The sequence below is a fragment of the Cryptomeria japonica genome, chromosome 2 (genome assembly GCF_030272615.1).
Source record: "Cryptomeria japonica chromosome 2, Sugi_1.0, whole genome shotgun sequence".
Taxonomy (NCBI): Eukaryota; Viridiplantae; Streptophyta; class Pinopsida; order Cupressales; family Cupressaceae; genus Cryptomeria; species Cryptomeria japonica.
In genome coordinates, this window is record NC_081406.1 from 413601745 (window position 1) to 413618704 (window position 16960).

The following is a 16960-nucleotide window of genomic DNA, read 5'->3' on the forward strand; positions in this document are numbered from 1 at the left end:
TTTGATAGTTGATTCTTGATATAACCTAGACACTCAAAAGCTCATCATCATTTTGAATAGAAAAAAGATTAAACTAAAAATAAAATAAAAAATGATAAAACTGACTATTCATCTCATAAACTATTTTTAACCTCGTGAATATTAAAAGATTTTTGTTTTACTATTGCAACCTCACGTACGTAAACCTTTATAATTTCAGTAAGAGGTTATTAAAATCTGTGGTTCCTCGTTGCATACGTTTCATTGCAAGAATCCGTGGGCCGACGTTCGAAATGAGATGCAGAACGAGCGTTCCGAAAGCAACATGCCTATGTTTCCTGTCCGAAGAAAACACAATAGCAGTTGCGGTGAAAATAGACGTCACTGAAATGAGGTCACTCCTGTTAGGGAATTGGTGGAGAAGATTCGGTCGAAAAGGCCAAGCAGGGAGTGACAAGGCGAAGGGTCCCACTCCCAGTCAAGAGCTCTAAGCGCGTTTTTCTCTTCTCCCCCGTTCCTTGTGGCGACCTCCAATTGGCGGCGACACACGGCGCAGGGAAGACCGAGCTTCATTTGTAATTGTCTAAACTGCGATCGCCAGGCCGAAAACTCCAACCTTTTGGCAGATCACTGATTTTGGTCCCCTAAATTTTCCTTCGTGGTGTTCTTGACGTAATTTGTTAACTGGGCTCTGGCAATTTTGTTGCCGGCAGCGTTACTGTCCATCCATATCCGTTGAGGTTTGTGGGTTGTAGTAGGGAGGAGGGAGGAGGGTGGTTCCCTGGCAGTGATGTCAGGAGGTCAAATCTCGGTGGTGTTGGGGCTTCTTAGTGAGGTAGGGAGAGGAGCAAATGGAATAACGGGGGAGAGCAGCAGGCGTTTCCAAGATTATGTGAAGAGAGCGGAAGTGATATTGAAGGCGGTAGACAAGGTTTTCATGTCACAGCAGCCTCCGCCAGTGCAGACTGCCTTAAGAGGCATTGCTGCTGACTTGTCTCGAGTTCAGACCACCATTGATCTTTATAAGAACAAGAGTAAGATTTATTTGCTCATCAATTGCAGAAGTCTCACAAAAACATTTCAGGAGATCACAAACAGTATTGGTAATTGGTTAGCACTGCTGGATTTTGGCTTGCAAGCTACTAATGATTTGCAAAAAAAATGCGATGCCCTGTCGCGTGAGATGCAGCAAGCTCAATTTGCGGTAAGATAGTGTTCAACGCTGTCTCTATTTCCTTTCGCCTCGACTCTTCCACTAGTACAAGAGGAGGAATGTGGACTCTTCACCCCATTCAAGCTCTTTCTTCCGAATACCTTTTCATCAAAGAGAGTAATCAACATTCACTCCATATTGACAGTTCATTCTCAAAAATGATGTCAAATACTAACTATTTCTGTAGTTGAGTATTTGCCTCTGAAATTAATTTCATTCGACTGTTGGCAAACTCATTTCAAGAAATTGTGAGATTTCCAATCAGCAATCGCTAGTATTCACTATTTTTTAGCGATTTCAGTCGAAATCTTAATGTCTCCATATATGCCTATTTTCTTTTAATAAAGCAACTTAAGGCGTGGGTATGCTCCCCATGGTCTTGAGTTCGAGTCCCCTGCTGTGTTAACTCTGTGTGTTGCTACCTTGTGAGCTGGTCGTACACGCTGGGGGATTAGTCTCGCTTTGGCGAGGACACCTCCAGATTCCACGATAGTGAATATTAAAAAAAAAAATCAAAAAAATCAAAAGATTGAATTAGTATTTACAGCAGCTACTCCACTTAAATAACAAAAGATTCTAAATTATCTTTTACCTACAATTTTAAATTTGCCTGGAACTACTCCAAGTGCTTACAGAAAATAGAATTAAAACATAATGTAATACTGATATAAACCTTATAAACAAATTTTTCTCACCTTCTATCATCAGAGACTATCTGCTACATATATAGGTCTATTTCAGTTGCTTATCACATGTTGGGGTTACATAGGCACATTCATTGTGTGTTTTTTGACGATATGCTTTTCTTCATTGCCTACAACCATTTTTGGCCACCAAAATTTAATATATAAACTAAACTGGTCTAAACTTAATCTGAGAAGATGGTGGCCTGTAGCTTGAGCAGAAAATGTTTATTGCATAGAATGAACTCTTGAAATGCCCTAATTGAGTCGTGCTTTTATTATGAACAGGTCACAGAAAATGAGGAGCGCGTTTGTTGCACTCTGGAAAAGGAGGCCCAAGGCAGGCAAACTACCAAAGCAGTGCAAAACGCCATTATGATGGATATAGCACGAGCGTTGGGAATGGATCCAGAAAGAAACCGAACTGAGCTTTGTGAACAGATTCAACTTTTGAAGAATGATCTTGGGGATTCCAATGGTGAGAATGATATTCATATTTTAGAGTCACTAGAAAGAATCTTTGATAATTGGGCCATCGAACCAGAGGTTATATCCAGGCCTATTGATTCAGATGCGGAAGAGGATGCCCCGATACCACCATTCAAGACCTTTCTCTGTCCTCTGACAAGGGAAGTGATGAAAGATCCTGTAGTTCTTGAATCCTCTCAGACATATGAGCGTAGTGCTATACAACATTGGTTTGCTCATTGTAGAGAGCAAGGTCGTAAACCAACATGCCCAGTAACAGGACAGGTCCTTAAATCTATTGAGCTACGCCTGAATATAGGTCTATCTGGGACTATTCAAGAATGGATAGAAAGGAATGTTGATATTCGCATCAAAACTGCAATTCAGCACCTGGGAAACAGTTCCTCTTTAGAGGACAGTGAACGGGCCCTGGATGATATCTATAAAATATCTGAAGAATATCCGTTGAGCAGATATAAATTGCGAATGTCTGGGTTGATTCCTCTCATTGCGGGAACAATTCAGCGCCCGATGAAGGGTGCTGGTTCTCAATTACGAAGCAAAGTATTGATGACCTTACTGAGCTTGGCTGGAGATGATGACAGCAAGGTAGGTGTTGCTTTAAATCCAAGGAACATCATACTTATAAATTCTATCTTTTAGAGGAGGCAGTAAATGAATATTATATTGCAAGATTAATAGCATGGAAGATCCTCGATGGGTAATATATTCTTTTAAGACAATTTTTTAATATCCTTTCGTTCATAATTTCTTATATTGCGATTTCGCTGCTTCTGTTCTATTCGTTTAACTAATAAGCATGCAGGTAAGTGTTCGGCTGGTCATTGTACTTGATTTTCACAAGAACCAGATTCAATTGATGGGATTAAACCAATTAAGGCTTCATTAGCCGACACTAAGGCAGCCAAATGATACCCATGTTTAGCAAAAGTGTGGTCCGATTTATCCTACCAGCTTGATGTTGAAATTATCCAAATATAAATTTCTCATATGCGCAATCTTAATGAACATTTCCAGCTTCCTAAATTTTTGGGAAAGCATTTCAGGTTAAATATAAGTTGATCTTAAGCTAGCTTTATCGTCTCTAAAACCATTGCATTTTAAATTCTCTCCAAGGAGAATTCAAGGGAAATGGGTTTAGGTGCCATTATCAAGGATGAACAAGGGTCAATTTTTCCTCCATGCTTATAAAAGTTAGGTCTTGCCTCTAGAACATAGCAGAAGCTTTCCCTATAAAAGACCATTGGTGTCCTTTGAAGGTGTCCGTTAAAATATTACTGTGGATTTGGCTTGAGAATTATTATAAAGGGGTAATAAGACATTGATGGCAAAGGACATTGGGAGACTCATAGAAACGAGACTGGGACTCGGACTCGGCAAAAAACCAGTTTCTAGTGAGTCTTGCCTAGAGCGAGTTCCTGGAGAGTCCCGAATCCCTGAGACTCGGCTCGGGACTTGCTAGGACTCGGAGAGTCTTGGAACTATGGCCGGAGACTAGTCAAAGTGGAGACAATATTAAATCTCTAGCCTCTAAATTTGATCACATTATGCATCCCCATGGTTGTCAATCGGCTAACATGCTGGATGAATGGCTGTCTAATTTCCCATTCCATCAGGCTCACAAATGTCTTATTTCGGGTAGCATGATTGATCTTCGAAAGCAGGTGAATGCTGGGGATTCTAATCTTCTAGCTTAGCAAGGAAGGTGTTGTGAAAACAAGGCTCACAATGCTTAGGGATAGCCACATACTATGATAGTCTTAGGGGTAATAGGTAAGGGTGATTCTTAAACAAGGTGGTAATACCACAAACTGCTTGCTATTAGGAAATGCATATACTATATGAACAGCGGTTACAAAACCCTTAATATGCACTAATACCACTTGACTAGGGATGCCAAATCAGCATATGGCATATGCAAATTAACTAAGCAGAGATCTTTATACTCACAGTTGTGGAAATAAACACATTAAACATACACAAACTGAAACAAACTCACATTCTCCTGGAGAAAGCCTAACTCAAGTGAAAATCTCCAGTCAAGAGAGCAACAACTCTCTATTCCACTATGAAATAGGATATAACAAATGTTAAGAGTGCCAACATGGCATCAACAAGTTCAAGCACAGACTATAGAGCTCCAAGTACACCTGCAATATACTCCCAAATACACTCGGACTTGCATACACACTTCTAAAGTCCTCTATAATGGCTTTACACCAGAAAACATGAGAGGTAATTGAAATAATAATTGATTGTTCTATTAACAAAAGAGAGGAATGCTCCTTGTATAAGCGATTGCAAAAAATCTTTCCATAACAAAAACGACCGAGAACTAAAGTCAGGATACAAAGATTCTAAATAATAACTAATTGACTTACAAATAAAAAGTTACTAAAAACTAACTAAACGACTTCAATGGCCATTATAACCTAAATATTGTAATATTACCTTAATACCCTCTTTTGATGGTCATTCTACTAACTACCATGCAGAAGACTTGTCATGATCTGCTGGTCTTTTGGCCATGAATGCATAGAAGGTTGATTCCTTCTCTGCATGCTCTGCGACATGAGCTTGTTGTTGAAACTTGAAACCCTCTCTGGTTGGATTTTAGATCAGCCAATTGCTTTCTGTAGAACTTCTTCATATGACCAAGTTTACCACAATAGTGCAATGTGATAGATTTCAGATTCTTTGAAGAATCATTAGGTTTGCCTTGTCCTTTTTGCTGAGTGGACTTGCCTTTGCCTTTGTCCTTGGTAGTAAAACCTTGTTCCAAATTAGTTTTCTCGATATTGCTACCAAACTGCTTCTTCCACCTATCCTGCTGCAAGAGCTTGTTGTACAACTCATCAAATTTTAGATCAACATTGGTGGAAGTAATATTGAGAGTTTCGATGAAGTTATCATAGGATTGTGGTAAGTTTTTTAGCCTGATAACCACCATATCCTCTTCTTCCATCTTGCGATCAATGGCCTTAAGTTGATCACAAATGTCTTTGATCTTCATTAAATGATCTTGCAAAGACATAGTGATCCATCATAATTGAGAACATATTTTTAAGGAAGAAAACTCTGCCTTTATCCGAAGTCTTGTGCATATCCTTCAAGTGAGTCCAAATTTGTGCAGTAGTCTTGCCAGATGGCACCTCTAGAAGCATCTCATTGGTGATTGATAACTTGAGCAGTATAACCGCTTCACGATTACACTCATCAAATTTGTTCTGGTCTTTGACTGCCATTGTGGGACGAGTAGAATTACCTAGAACAATTTGATCTAGGCACGGATACTCAAAAATGGTGAGCATCCATTGTTTCTAGGCATTGTAATTCTTGTCGTTGAACCTCTAAGTGCCTTCTGACATGATGTTAGGTAATGAAGCCATTTATCCTACTATCCAGAGACATGAAAAATGAGATTAAAAATCAGCTTCTCAAATACCTTTGATTTTTGTTGATAAAAAAACGGAAAAAAACTGAAAACCAACATTTGGTTTTTTAAAAAATCATGCAAAAACACTTGCTGAAGCAAGCAAACCCAAGTCTGATAAAAAATCAGAAGATTTGCAAATAGTTTTGTGTGCCCTAGAAACCCTCGACGCACGTCAAAAATCAGGTTAAAAACCCTCCACTATGTTGGAGGAAAACAACAAAAAGCTTAGTTTGTCAAAAGAACATGAGTTGAAGAAAATAACTCATCCAGATGTAGTGAAAAAAGACCATGATTTTATATAAAAAATGTCAAAAAATAGGCAGAATTTCCAAAAATCCCTCATACGAAAAAAGGTCGTGGCACTCAGAAAAAAACCTTTAGCAGGAAATGCTCTAGATTGCACGAAAAATTGATAGAAAACCACAAATTGCAAATGAATCCCATCGCGAGCAGAAACACATAGAAAAAACTTAGAAAAAGAACCTTATGTTGTGCAGGAAAAGGATTAGAAACCCTTGTGCGGAAGATAACAAAACCCAAAACCCTCAATTTCTGATATTTTTGTAGAATTGCAATTTTTCAGAAAAATAATACCTGCGAATTTGAGAGGAATAAACAACATGACTTTCCACAATTAATAATCCTTTGAATCAAAAAATAAATCAAACTCGCAATTTTTAGTAGATGAAACCTTTGAATTCTAGAAACCCTCGATTTTATTTGAAAAATTGATCAAAAAATTGTGTCAATAAAAAAACCTTGATTCTAGGTAAAGAGCACAAATTTTTTATTAAATTTTTTTGCCAAAAAGAACCTATGCTCTGATACCATTAAATAATAATTGATCGTTCTATTAACAAAGGAGAGGGATACTCCTTATATAAGCAATTATAGAAGATCTTTTCATAACGTAAACGATCAAGAACTAAAGACAGAATAGAAAGATTCTAAATACTAGCTGATTGACTTACAAAATAGGAAGTACTAAAAACTAACTAAACAACTTCAATGACCATTATAAGCTAAATATTACAATATTACTTTAATACTAATCCCCTTCAAAATGTTGAAGAAGCAACTTAACATCTTCCTATAGCTCCCCAACCACAAAAAGATGAAAGACCAAGCACCCATTACTGAAGATCAAATGCCAAATGTTCAAATTTCTGCACAATGTTGCCATAGAGACACGTTCACCACTTTAGCAGGGAAACAATTTGCTGCTTTTGACAAATTCGCTTCTGGCAAACAGCTGTTCACCATGGTGTTTGGTGAGTTTTCTGCCTCTTACAACTTGCAAATTTGTTAACCTTAGTTTTCCAGGTCATCTCAGGGTCTGCAACTTTGAACAGAGGCTTCTCAGAGGTGTCCATCCTTGTTGCACTAGGACAATGATGAATTCCTCTTTTAGGCTTCTTGGTGACACTCCAATGAGCTAAGACAACTAAGACACCAATAGTCCTGCACACTTAGGACCTGATTTTTCGGATCAAAGGGGTACTTAAACTGTGGCCTAGAGATAGGGTCAACACTCACAATGCCCTGAGTGCCATCTTGGTCTAATCCCAAGGCCAATTAATTAAAGCCAATCCGTATCTTTTAACACAACAAATTGCTAAACTGGATTCCCACTAGATTGGCTTTGATGAGAATTTCCCTTAGTTATGACTTTTGTGGAGTCATTGTCCTCCTGATCATTATCCTTCTCAGGGATATCTACATCTTCCTTTGTCTCAAATATTAAAATGCACTTGGACTTCTTATCCTCATCCAATCAGGATTTTAGTATTCACTTGACCGTCATAGCTCTAGATGCATTCATGCAGTTTCTTTTTTATTCTTTTGAACAGTGAGCTTTTGTCCAACATATATTTTTATCTCAGAATTGGTACAGCTGGTTCTGGTCATACTATATATATGTGTGGTGTCCCCTATGGATTTCCATCTGTTCCGATAGCTGGGACATATTGGGGGTGCAAGGACAATGAGAAAACATCCCTGGGGCTATCCCTGATCAGAAAAATCATAGGGGACATTCTGGAAATATCGGAAAAATTGGCAGGGGACAGCAACAGATGGCAAACTGCCCCAGGGATGGCCAGGGGATTTCTGGACATCCCCCAATCACCCTGGGGATTGCTAGCCATCGCCATGGCCCAGCAAGAATAGTATATTGGATTCGGATAAAATTGATCACATACCTTTGAAAATGCTTTTGCATGTTCTTCGATTGTTGCTTAGAGCATCTTTTTAGAAGTTCCATCAGTGGATGCCAGAGTAGCAGCTGCAGATGCAGCAATATCACATGTAGCATACTGATGGATGCAGGAATTTTTTTTGAAGCTTGATTTTGAATCCATCTTTAGATCTGTTGCTCATATTTAATGAGAGAGTTGGACTTATTTATGCTTCCTGGGCAAATGTTATGTATTAACATTCAGTTTTCTCAGTTGTGGTATATGTATAAAACTACTGTTAACAGGAAGTAACCGTCCAGATTTCAAGTCATTTTTAATATCAAATTTTTGCTGCTCCAAACTACTTTCACATTCTTGTGTGTTCTTGTCCACTGAGCAGTTTTGAACAGCTCGTAGATTCAATTGAGCAGATGTAAGCCTGGTTTCTTTAGTGTTGTTGAGAAATGGTACCAAACTACCCCCTAATTTGTCATCCATCATACAGATTATGTACAAATAAGGTAAACAGTGAAAACTCATAATCCAATGTACTATCATTGTTTTCAGCTTTTAATTTAGTACTCATGCTTGTAAGACCCACTACACTAGCCTCTTTGTAATTTAATGTTTTTTGAATACTCAAGGAGAGACAGATAAGACAACTTTGGATGGCTATTGTCAGAAATCATTTTAAATTTTTTGAGGTAAACTGATTCATTCATCTTGTCTCCGATATTCTAGACTGTTGGATTGCAGCAGCATAGTAAAATGGAACTAATTCCTCTAGGAATTTATTTGATGTTATGTAATATTGTTCTATAATTTATTTACGATAATTGAAATTTTCCCAATTTTTTAATTTTCCCAATTTTTTAATTGCAGTTCCTTGTTGCCCCCATGAAAAGGCCTATTATCCTGGAAATGTATCTTGTTGTCCCTGTTCCAGAAACACAGTGGAACATACATAAAAGCCATAATTTGCATAGAAGGTACAAAATTAAATACATATCATGGTTGATATTGATAATTCAGTGGCAATTGCCAAGTTCTAAAGATAAATCAAAATGGTTTATATTAGTTCAATTGCACATGAAAAGTTAATGCAAAATGGTTTATATTAATCAATCGAGACTAAGGAAAGCTGTGAAATAAAAGCATCCAACTGGGGATGATTTGGCAGTGCATCCTAACGCTTTGCCATCTTCTTCTTGTGTGTGAGGAGGTGTAGGTTGGAATTTACATGCACCAACTCTTTTGCCTCTTTACCACCAAACTGTTATGCTTAATTGAGTGGACAAGGGGTATGTACTCCAGTTCTGCATGCTGAAGAGCAAGTTTGAGATAAAGTCAATGCAACCTTTAAAATTAGAGTTTCCAAAGAAAAGATGGTTCAAAAATTAAAAATGCATTCTTGTGATAGAACTTATCAACATGGCAGACATCATGTCAATCATCACATTTCTAAAGCCTATATGAACCTATAACAGTTCTACTAGGACATCATACCCTTCCTCAATCATGGTGGATGGCTCTACTTGCTTATGGGGTTTCTTTACTCTTGCATACCTTTTTTGTCCTTTTGGATGCTATCACAGGTCATTTCCAAGAACACTTGAACAGCATTGAGTGTTAACTAGTTCTCATTTGTGATTTTTGAAGCTGTAACATCTTAGTTGTGCCATTCAAAGACAATGTGATTGATGGAACTTTATTTTCACTTTCATTCCCATCATGAGCACTCTAATCTCCTTTTGCTAAAGAAAAACATATATTTGTTTTAAGAAATAATAGGCTTAAGCCTAATAACAGATTTTCGATGATGTTTATATTCTTTTGGAAGCTGACTCAGATTTATAACCATGAGCAGAAAAGATCGTGAACATCATGATGCGTTTTTGAACAAGGTGTAATTTCATGAGGTTGAATTTATAACCTTCAAACCAATCAAAATCCAACTCAAAAAATTGATAATTTCAATCATAAAAAGATTATATTTATTTGAAATCATTGTCAAAATGTGAAATCAATGTCAAACCTATTCCAAGGTGTGCGCCCTTGGTCTCCTTGTGTTGTGCAACGTAGCGCTTGAGTTTGTGACATGGCTTAACCGCCTCCTGTGGATTCTATAAGTCTTGTGGTTGTATTGGGCATTAACAGGTCGATCTTTTGGTGCAATGGCAACCACACTTGTAACAAGTGGTATCAGAGCTTGGTCACAGGTTCAAACCCCTCGCTTGCGCTGGGGGGGGGATTGTTGCAAGGTGTGCGTCCTTGGTCTCCTTGTGCTGTGCAGCGCAACGCTCGGGTTTGTGACATGGCTTAACCGCCTCCCGTGGATTCTGTAAGTCTAGTGGTTGTATCGGACATTAACAGGTCGATCTTTTGGTGCAACGGCAACCACACTTGTAAGAAAACTATGGGGATGTAGATTGATAATAGTGTCGTGGCAAATCTATGCTAGGAGCAACAGTTAAATAGTTTAGAAATTTGGATGAATGCAATTTAACAACTTGAAATGATCTTCTCTTTGACTCTAACTATAATATTGCACTTACTTGATATAGGGAATATTTAATTTTCCTCATCTAGGATGCTAATAATATGTGTACACACCTTGATTTGATGCACTCAAGTGCCACCATTGCCTCATTAATCCTTGATTGATGATGGTTAGGTGCCATCTTAGTTTATTCAAGGCCACCTTTGTCTTAGAGTAAGTTAGCTCACCTTTTGATTGGGAGTTTGAGACTCAATTTATGCCCTCTTCGACATGTCACTTCCTTGAGTCATACATACAAGAGGCTGTAATGTCCCTTTTTTGGTCCATTCCAACACTTTTGGAAACCCCCAACTTTCTTGAAAAACACCAACTTTATTGGGAAGGTATTTTGATAGTGGCAGAGAGTCCTTGGAGTCAAGATGAGAACAATGGTGCTTTCCATGTGCAGATTCAACATTTTGGGAGCACTCCACACTTTTTGGAGAAGTCTGTTGTCTTGGGAGAGCACCAACTTTCATATTGATTGATATCTTATGCACTTAAGGTATTGGTGGTATAGTTTGGGCTATTTTAACGTTTTCCATAACTTTGGTGGTTGTGCAAAAAATAATTAAATTATTTAATAGTTAAATATTTAAGTTGTGCTAAAGTGGAAAATTAAAAGACAACTTATATGTAGTTATTTAGAAATGGGTTGTTATATGGAGACATAAAAGTGACTTATTTTTAGGCTTAAAAGTAAAATTGAATTAAAAAGTCACTTCAGGTGGGAAATTAAAAGGTTATATTTTATTATGTTTTGGCAAAAAGAAATCTACATAGTCTAATCCAGAAGTTAGCATATTGAAGGTTATATTTTATTATTTTTGGAAAAGGTGTTTAAAGGGAAGAATTGACGAGGAAAATTCATTCTTGGCATGTTCATTTTAAAAAGCCAAGTTTGGAAATGAGCAATTGTTCTTCTTCAACCCTGAGATGAAAAGTCTAATGCAAAATTGTTTTTGAGGACAAAAACCCTCCTAGCCAATCTACAAGTGGATTCACAAAGGCATGTTCATTTTAAAAAGCCAAGTTTGGAGATGAGCAATTGTTCTTCTTCAGCCTTGAGATGAAAAGTCTAATCCAAAATTGTTTTTTGAGGACAAAAACCCTCCTAGCCAATCTACAAGTGGATTCACAGAGGATTCATAGGTGCTTGTAATGTTTGAAGATTGAGAAGAATTTTTCTGCAGTTATTAGATTACACTTATTTCAGTTTGTGCCATACTTGGAGAGTGAGTCAAAATTTATTGATGATATAATTTGCTAGAAATTTTTTAGTAAATATATGGAAAGGTCTTTGGTATTGGTTATGAAATCAATCTAAACAACTAAATTATTGAACTTCTCATTTTAGAGGAATTTTATTTAATTTCCAACAAGCCTACACAAGTATTGGAAAGGCAAGACATAGGAATAATGAAGCAATGTTTTACTTTATGGTAGCAAGGAAATTATTGAGTAGACGTTAGCATAAAGGAAGCAGAGATTGTAATGTTCCCTTTTCAGCTCTAGTTGGTTCTGGGGACTGTTGGCCGATTCCAAGACCCGTTGGTCAATCAAAGGCAAAAATTAGGGTTTCCTATTTTCTAGAAGGATGCTTTGGTAGTTTTGGTGGCTTGCATGTTGGAATCTTACAGTTCTGATTCTGGATTCCTTTTGGGTTTTTAGAGAGCTTCGCAATGGTGTGACATGCAACTGAATCTGAGGACTTTTTCGAACTATTATTAGTAAGTGGGGGCGATGACAACTTATTTTTCTGGGTTTTCAGAGAGCCTCACGATGGTGTGACATGCAAACGAACCCAAAGACTTTTCCGGACTTACTATTTTTAGTAAGTTGTGACAGCTGCTCAGAATGTGGTTAAAATGCATTTGGACACTATTTTTAGCAGTATGCTATTTTTAGTAAGTGCTATTTTTAGTAGGGTTTCAACAGGTCAGTTCAGATGGCTATTTCCGGTAGGTCTGTTTGAGCAGTTGGTCTTCTAGCATTTTTGGAGCTATTTTGCCAAGTCTGAGCTTATGTTGGGCGACTTCATGGTTGAGGAAAAATATTTTATAAGTGAATTATTTATAAGGCATGATGGACACCTTAGAAAGAAATAAGTTAATTTTACGAAATAATTCATTTTATTGCCTTGGACGCCATAACACACTTTATTGATATTTATATGAAGTATATTTGCTACCTTGAGGGGGTCTATTTGTTGGAAAATGTTGTTTAAAGTTGGATTATAACTTTAGGCAATATGGACGATTTATTAAAGGGATTGCTTAAGTTATATTATAGTCATTTTCTCAATTATATGTTGGGCGCTCACATTATGTGTTATTTGCATCTTAATAAAGTGTCTTGTCTAGGCAAAATGGGATGAGTTGGTGAAGGGATGAAATGAAATGCAAATTAAAGTGAATTTGAATGTCATTGTTTAGTCCCACATTGGAGGGAAAAGAAGGTTCGATTTGGGAGAAGGTTATAAATAAGTGTCTTGGCCTTCATTTGAGACTATCTATTGCTTATCATAACAAAGTGCTGCTGAAATCATTTCAGACTTTGCTTCGAGGGATGCTTACCTCCTAGTCTCCTTTAGTTTTGAGCTTGAAAGATAGACCCTAGCTGAATATTGTGACTGTTTCTCACTCAGAGGAGCAGATTGAGCTTAAGGAAGATGAAGTTATTTGATGCTTTTGATTTTTGGAGTGTTGTTTTCTGTGCTGGAGTTTGCTATTTGGTATGGAGCTGATCATGAAAATCATTCATAAGTCTTTGGGAGTCCAGTCGCCACTTCTGGGTATCTTTCTTATGTCTTCCTCTGTGTTAGGGGATTCATTTTGCTAAGTTACGTGGGTTTTGGAGTTGATTTGGATTTTCTAGAGAAAATTGCCCTACTTCCTAGGCCGTACCATGCTGGAGAGTGTATTGGAAAGTGTGCAGTGATGATATGATCTGAGTTGTAACAATCTATTGGTTTGGGAGTGGACGCCTTGTCTCCTGGGCCCCTTTGCATTTGATTTCACATCATGAGCTGCGAGGACGAAGTTATGAGAATTTAGGTGAATTCTAGTCTTGCTGGTCTGCATTTTCAGATTGTTATTTTTCATATCAAACCTGGGTTAATTACTTGTTTAAGTACTTTCATATGTTGGATAGTTCTTATTTGTTAGAGGATTGATTCCTAACATTTTGGTGTGTCTGGATATCATTTTCTTATTGTAATGTGCAAGCTAATGCTCTCATTGTAACGCTGAATTCAGTAGTACTGATCAACCTTTATTTAGTTGCATTTTACATTTTGTACTCCAACTGAAAAGTGGAAGAGGATGGCCTAGCCGCCTATTTGTTACTTTCAAAAGTTTTCATAGTCCTCCCGCTGAATAAGTGGTTGAGTGATCTATTTCCATGTTTGTAATAACTGTCCTCTCGTTGAATAAGTGGTTGAGTGATCTATTTTCATATTTGTAATAACTGTCCTCCCACTGGAAAGTGGTAGAGTGATCTATTTTTCAGAATTGTAATGATTGTCCTCCTGCTGAAAAGTGGTTGAGTGATTCTACTTTAAGTTGCTCTTGCCCACTAAACAAGCAGAAGGGGATGGCTTGCCGCCAAGCATTGTATTTTCAGTTGATTATTGGAGCTAACGATCCCCTGTTCACCGTATGCTCTCACCTTTCCACATTGGGCTCTTGGTGATCAGAAAATGGAAGGGTTATCTTTCAGCAGTATTGTGATTATCTTTCCTAACCTTAACGGGTGCTTTGTGATGTTTGTAACTGGAAATAATTGAAAAAAGAGCAAGGGGACATTTCAGAGATTGAATTGTTTTGAACTCTATTAAACTGTCCGTCTGATTAATTTGTGAGAATTTAAGCCTTAAAAGGCATTGCAATGTTTGGAATCCTTGTTGGGAGGAGTCGTGTGGTGTTGGGAGAGTGTCATGGAAGTTTAGGAGTGCTGTTGATGATCAAAGGTTTCCCAAAAAGGTATCACAAACATTAAAAAGGTAGAGTGTGATGACCCTTGGCTGTTCAGGTGTGAATTTGCTGTCTAAGCCTTCAAGGAATATTGTCAAACACTTCTTATGCAACCTCTATGTATGCTGGTCTGTAGTTTTCAGTTTGATTTGTTTGCTTAAATGGACATTGAATGCAATTTGAATGCTTGCAATTAACAATACAATGATTAAGCAATGAGCTACATGCAAAAACAACTTTCCTTTGACTTTTCAAATGCATGTAAATGAATTTTACAAGTAAAATGCACACCTACAGCCAATGGACATTTTGTCAAACAATTGGCATGCATACTAAGAACACTCTATTCAACATGAAGATTTTATCAGGCATTTGGCATGTAGCTTATAGATCCTAAAAAGAATGACAATTTGAGTTCAATGCTAATATGATAGCCAAGGCTCTTGGCTTTACAATGATGTTTTGAAACAATTCCAAAGTCTGATATGAAATGATCATCTACAACAGCCTCCTTAAGGTCTGATATAACAATTCATTGCTCATAAAATAACACTACAATGCATAAAAATGATCATGAAAGAACCTGGTTATAGCTCCTACTAATTGGAGAAGAGAAAACAACCCTTTGACAAAACTATGATGAATTCTTAATGCCAATTTTCCCTTCTACATGTGCCGCTCCTGCTTTTCAGACCCGCCCTCTGATGTAAATTAATATGCAGCATTAAATAACCTCCTCTAGGACTGAAAGTGATAAACATGACTTCATTAGTGAAGCGCTCTAGCCATATGAAGGAATCGAAGCAAGACAAAGCCACTATGAGCAAAATCATGGTCTCCTTAGCTGGTCGCCCAGGTCTGTAAATGTAATCAGAAATTATGATATGCAAATCGACCCCAAATAGATTGATGCTGACCTCCAAAATCTGCAAATATACCTTTCCAATCAAACTCTGTTGATGATTTATAGCTTCAGTCGGATAAAATTAAATGTTAAATTGGCCTTAAGGCCTTCAACATTTAATAATATATATATCATTGTAATCACCAATATGCACATTGCTTTCATTAATTATTTATGTTTAGTTAGCACGTATTATGTCTTGTTTGCCTATCGGTGATTACACATCGCACCCCCTCATTTGGTATGCCACCCCGATTGAGGTCACAACCCCTCACCGAAATTGAACGAGTATTTATCTTCTATTGGGGGCAATTGCTAGGCGTGTGGTTGTGAGAGACCAATACTGATCGGACATATACGTCATAGGAGAGGCTGATGTAAATTTAGTGTATACGATATAGAGGGTTATGCTGTTCTCTTCTAACACATATATATCTGTTTGTGGTCTGCAGAAATATACGTGTGAAATCAGGATATTACAATTGCTGTGTAATTTACAAAGATCATTTGCTGTGCATCTTCACCCAGCAATTTATATATAAGCAAATTGATTATACTAGAAGGATCGAGTGACTAAAGGAGGAATTAATAACCTCAACATGGTATCAGAGCCAGGTTTCCTTCTATAAAACCTAACCGCCTGAAGGAAGATCCGATTGATATCTCCTTGAAAGTTTGTATTTTAAAATGATGAATGGAATCAGATTCGAAGACAGACTTGAAGGTGCCTCAAACTATGATTCATGGAAACTACGAATGATGTTGGTAATAAGGAAGAATGAGTTAAAAACAATAATAGAGAATCCTTCTAAACCTGATGGAAAAGACGAATAGAGTCAGTGGGAAAAGAACAATATTAAAGCAATGGAGTTATTAGTAGATGGAGTAAAGAGTCATCTACTACCTATCATTACAAGGTTAGATTTTGCATACGACATGTTCAAAGCCTTGAAAGACATGTTTGAGATTAACAACACGAGCATAATCCTCACACATAAAAATCAACTTTCTAATATTAAAATGAGTAAGGAAGAGACTATCACTTCATATTTTATGAGGATAACAGAATTAAGGAACCAACTCTCATCAATTGGTCACATTTATGATAATAAGGAGCTAACTATGATAACTCTAAATGGGCTCCCTATCTCATGGGAAAACTTTAGACAAGGAGTTAGTGTTCGATCCAAAGTTCCCAAATTTGATAGACTAAAAGTTGACTGCATTCAAGAAGAGTGTAACCTAATATCAAGAGGAATCATGAAATCCGTTGATGAAGATGTTCAAGTTCTAGTCTCTAGTTTGAAAAGGAAAAAGGACAAAAAGACATGGTAATCGATCATTCAAGAAGCCTAGAAACTTCTCTAAAGTACAATGTTTCATATGCGACGAATATGGCCACATTGCAAGAACTTGTCCTCCCAAACTTAAACTACAAGCTTCCCTTGCTGAAGTCAGAAATTCAGACATATGTTCAAAAAAATATGTTCTCTAGAAGAAACTCAAGATACCTTGTGATTGAGAGGGAGCTTACTAATAAAGATTGAGCACTTCTGAGGTAAAATT

The 16960-nt window shown here is 37.3% G+C and overlaps 1 protein-coding gene across 1 annotated transcript in view; it reads left to right on the forward strand.

Moving 5' to 3' along the window:
- Window positions 1-241: 241 nt before the first annotated feature.
- LOC131061981 (U-box domain-containing protein 15) overlaps window positions 242-16960 on the forward strand; it is a 64923-nt gene continuing 48204 nt past the window's right edge. The window contains exons 1-2 of the mRNA XM_057995811.2: window positions 242-1183; window positions 2164-2952. Coding sequence (XP_057851794.1) covers window positions 770-1183; window positions 2164-2952 — 1203 coding nt within the window. The 5' untranslated portion in view covers window positions 242-769. The remainder of the gene's footprint in view (window positions 1184-2163; window positions 2953-16960) is intronic.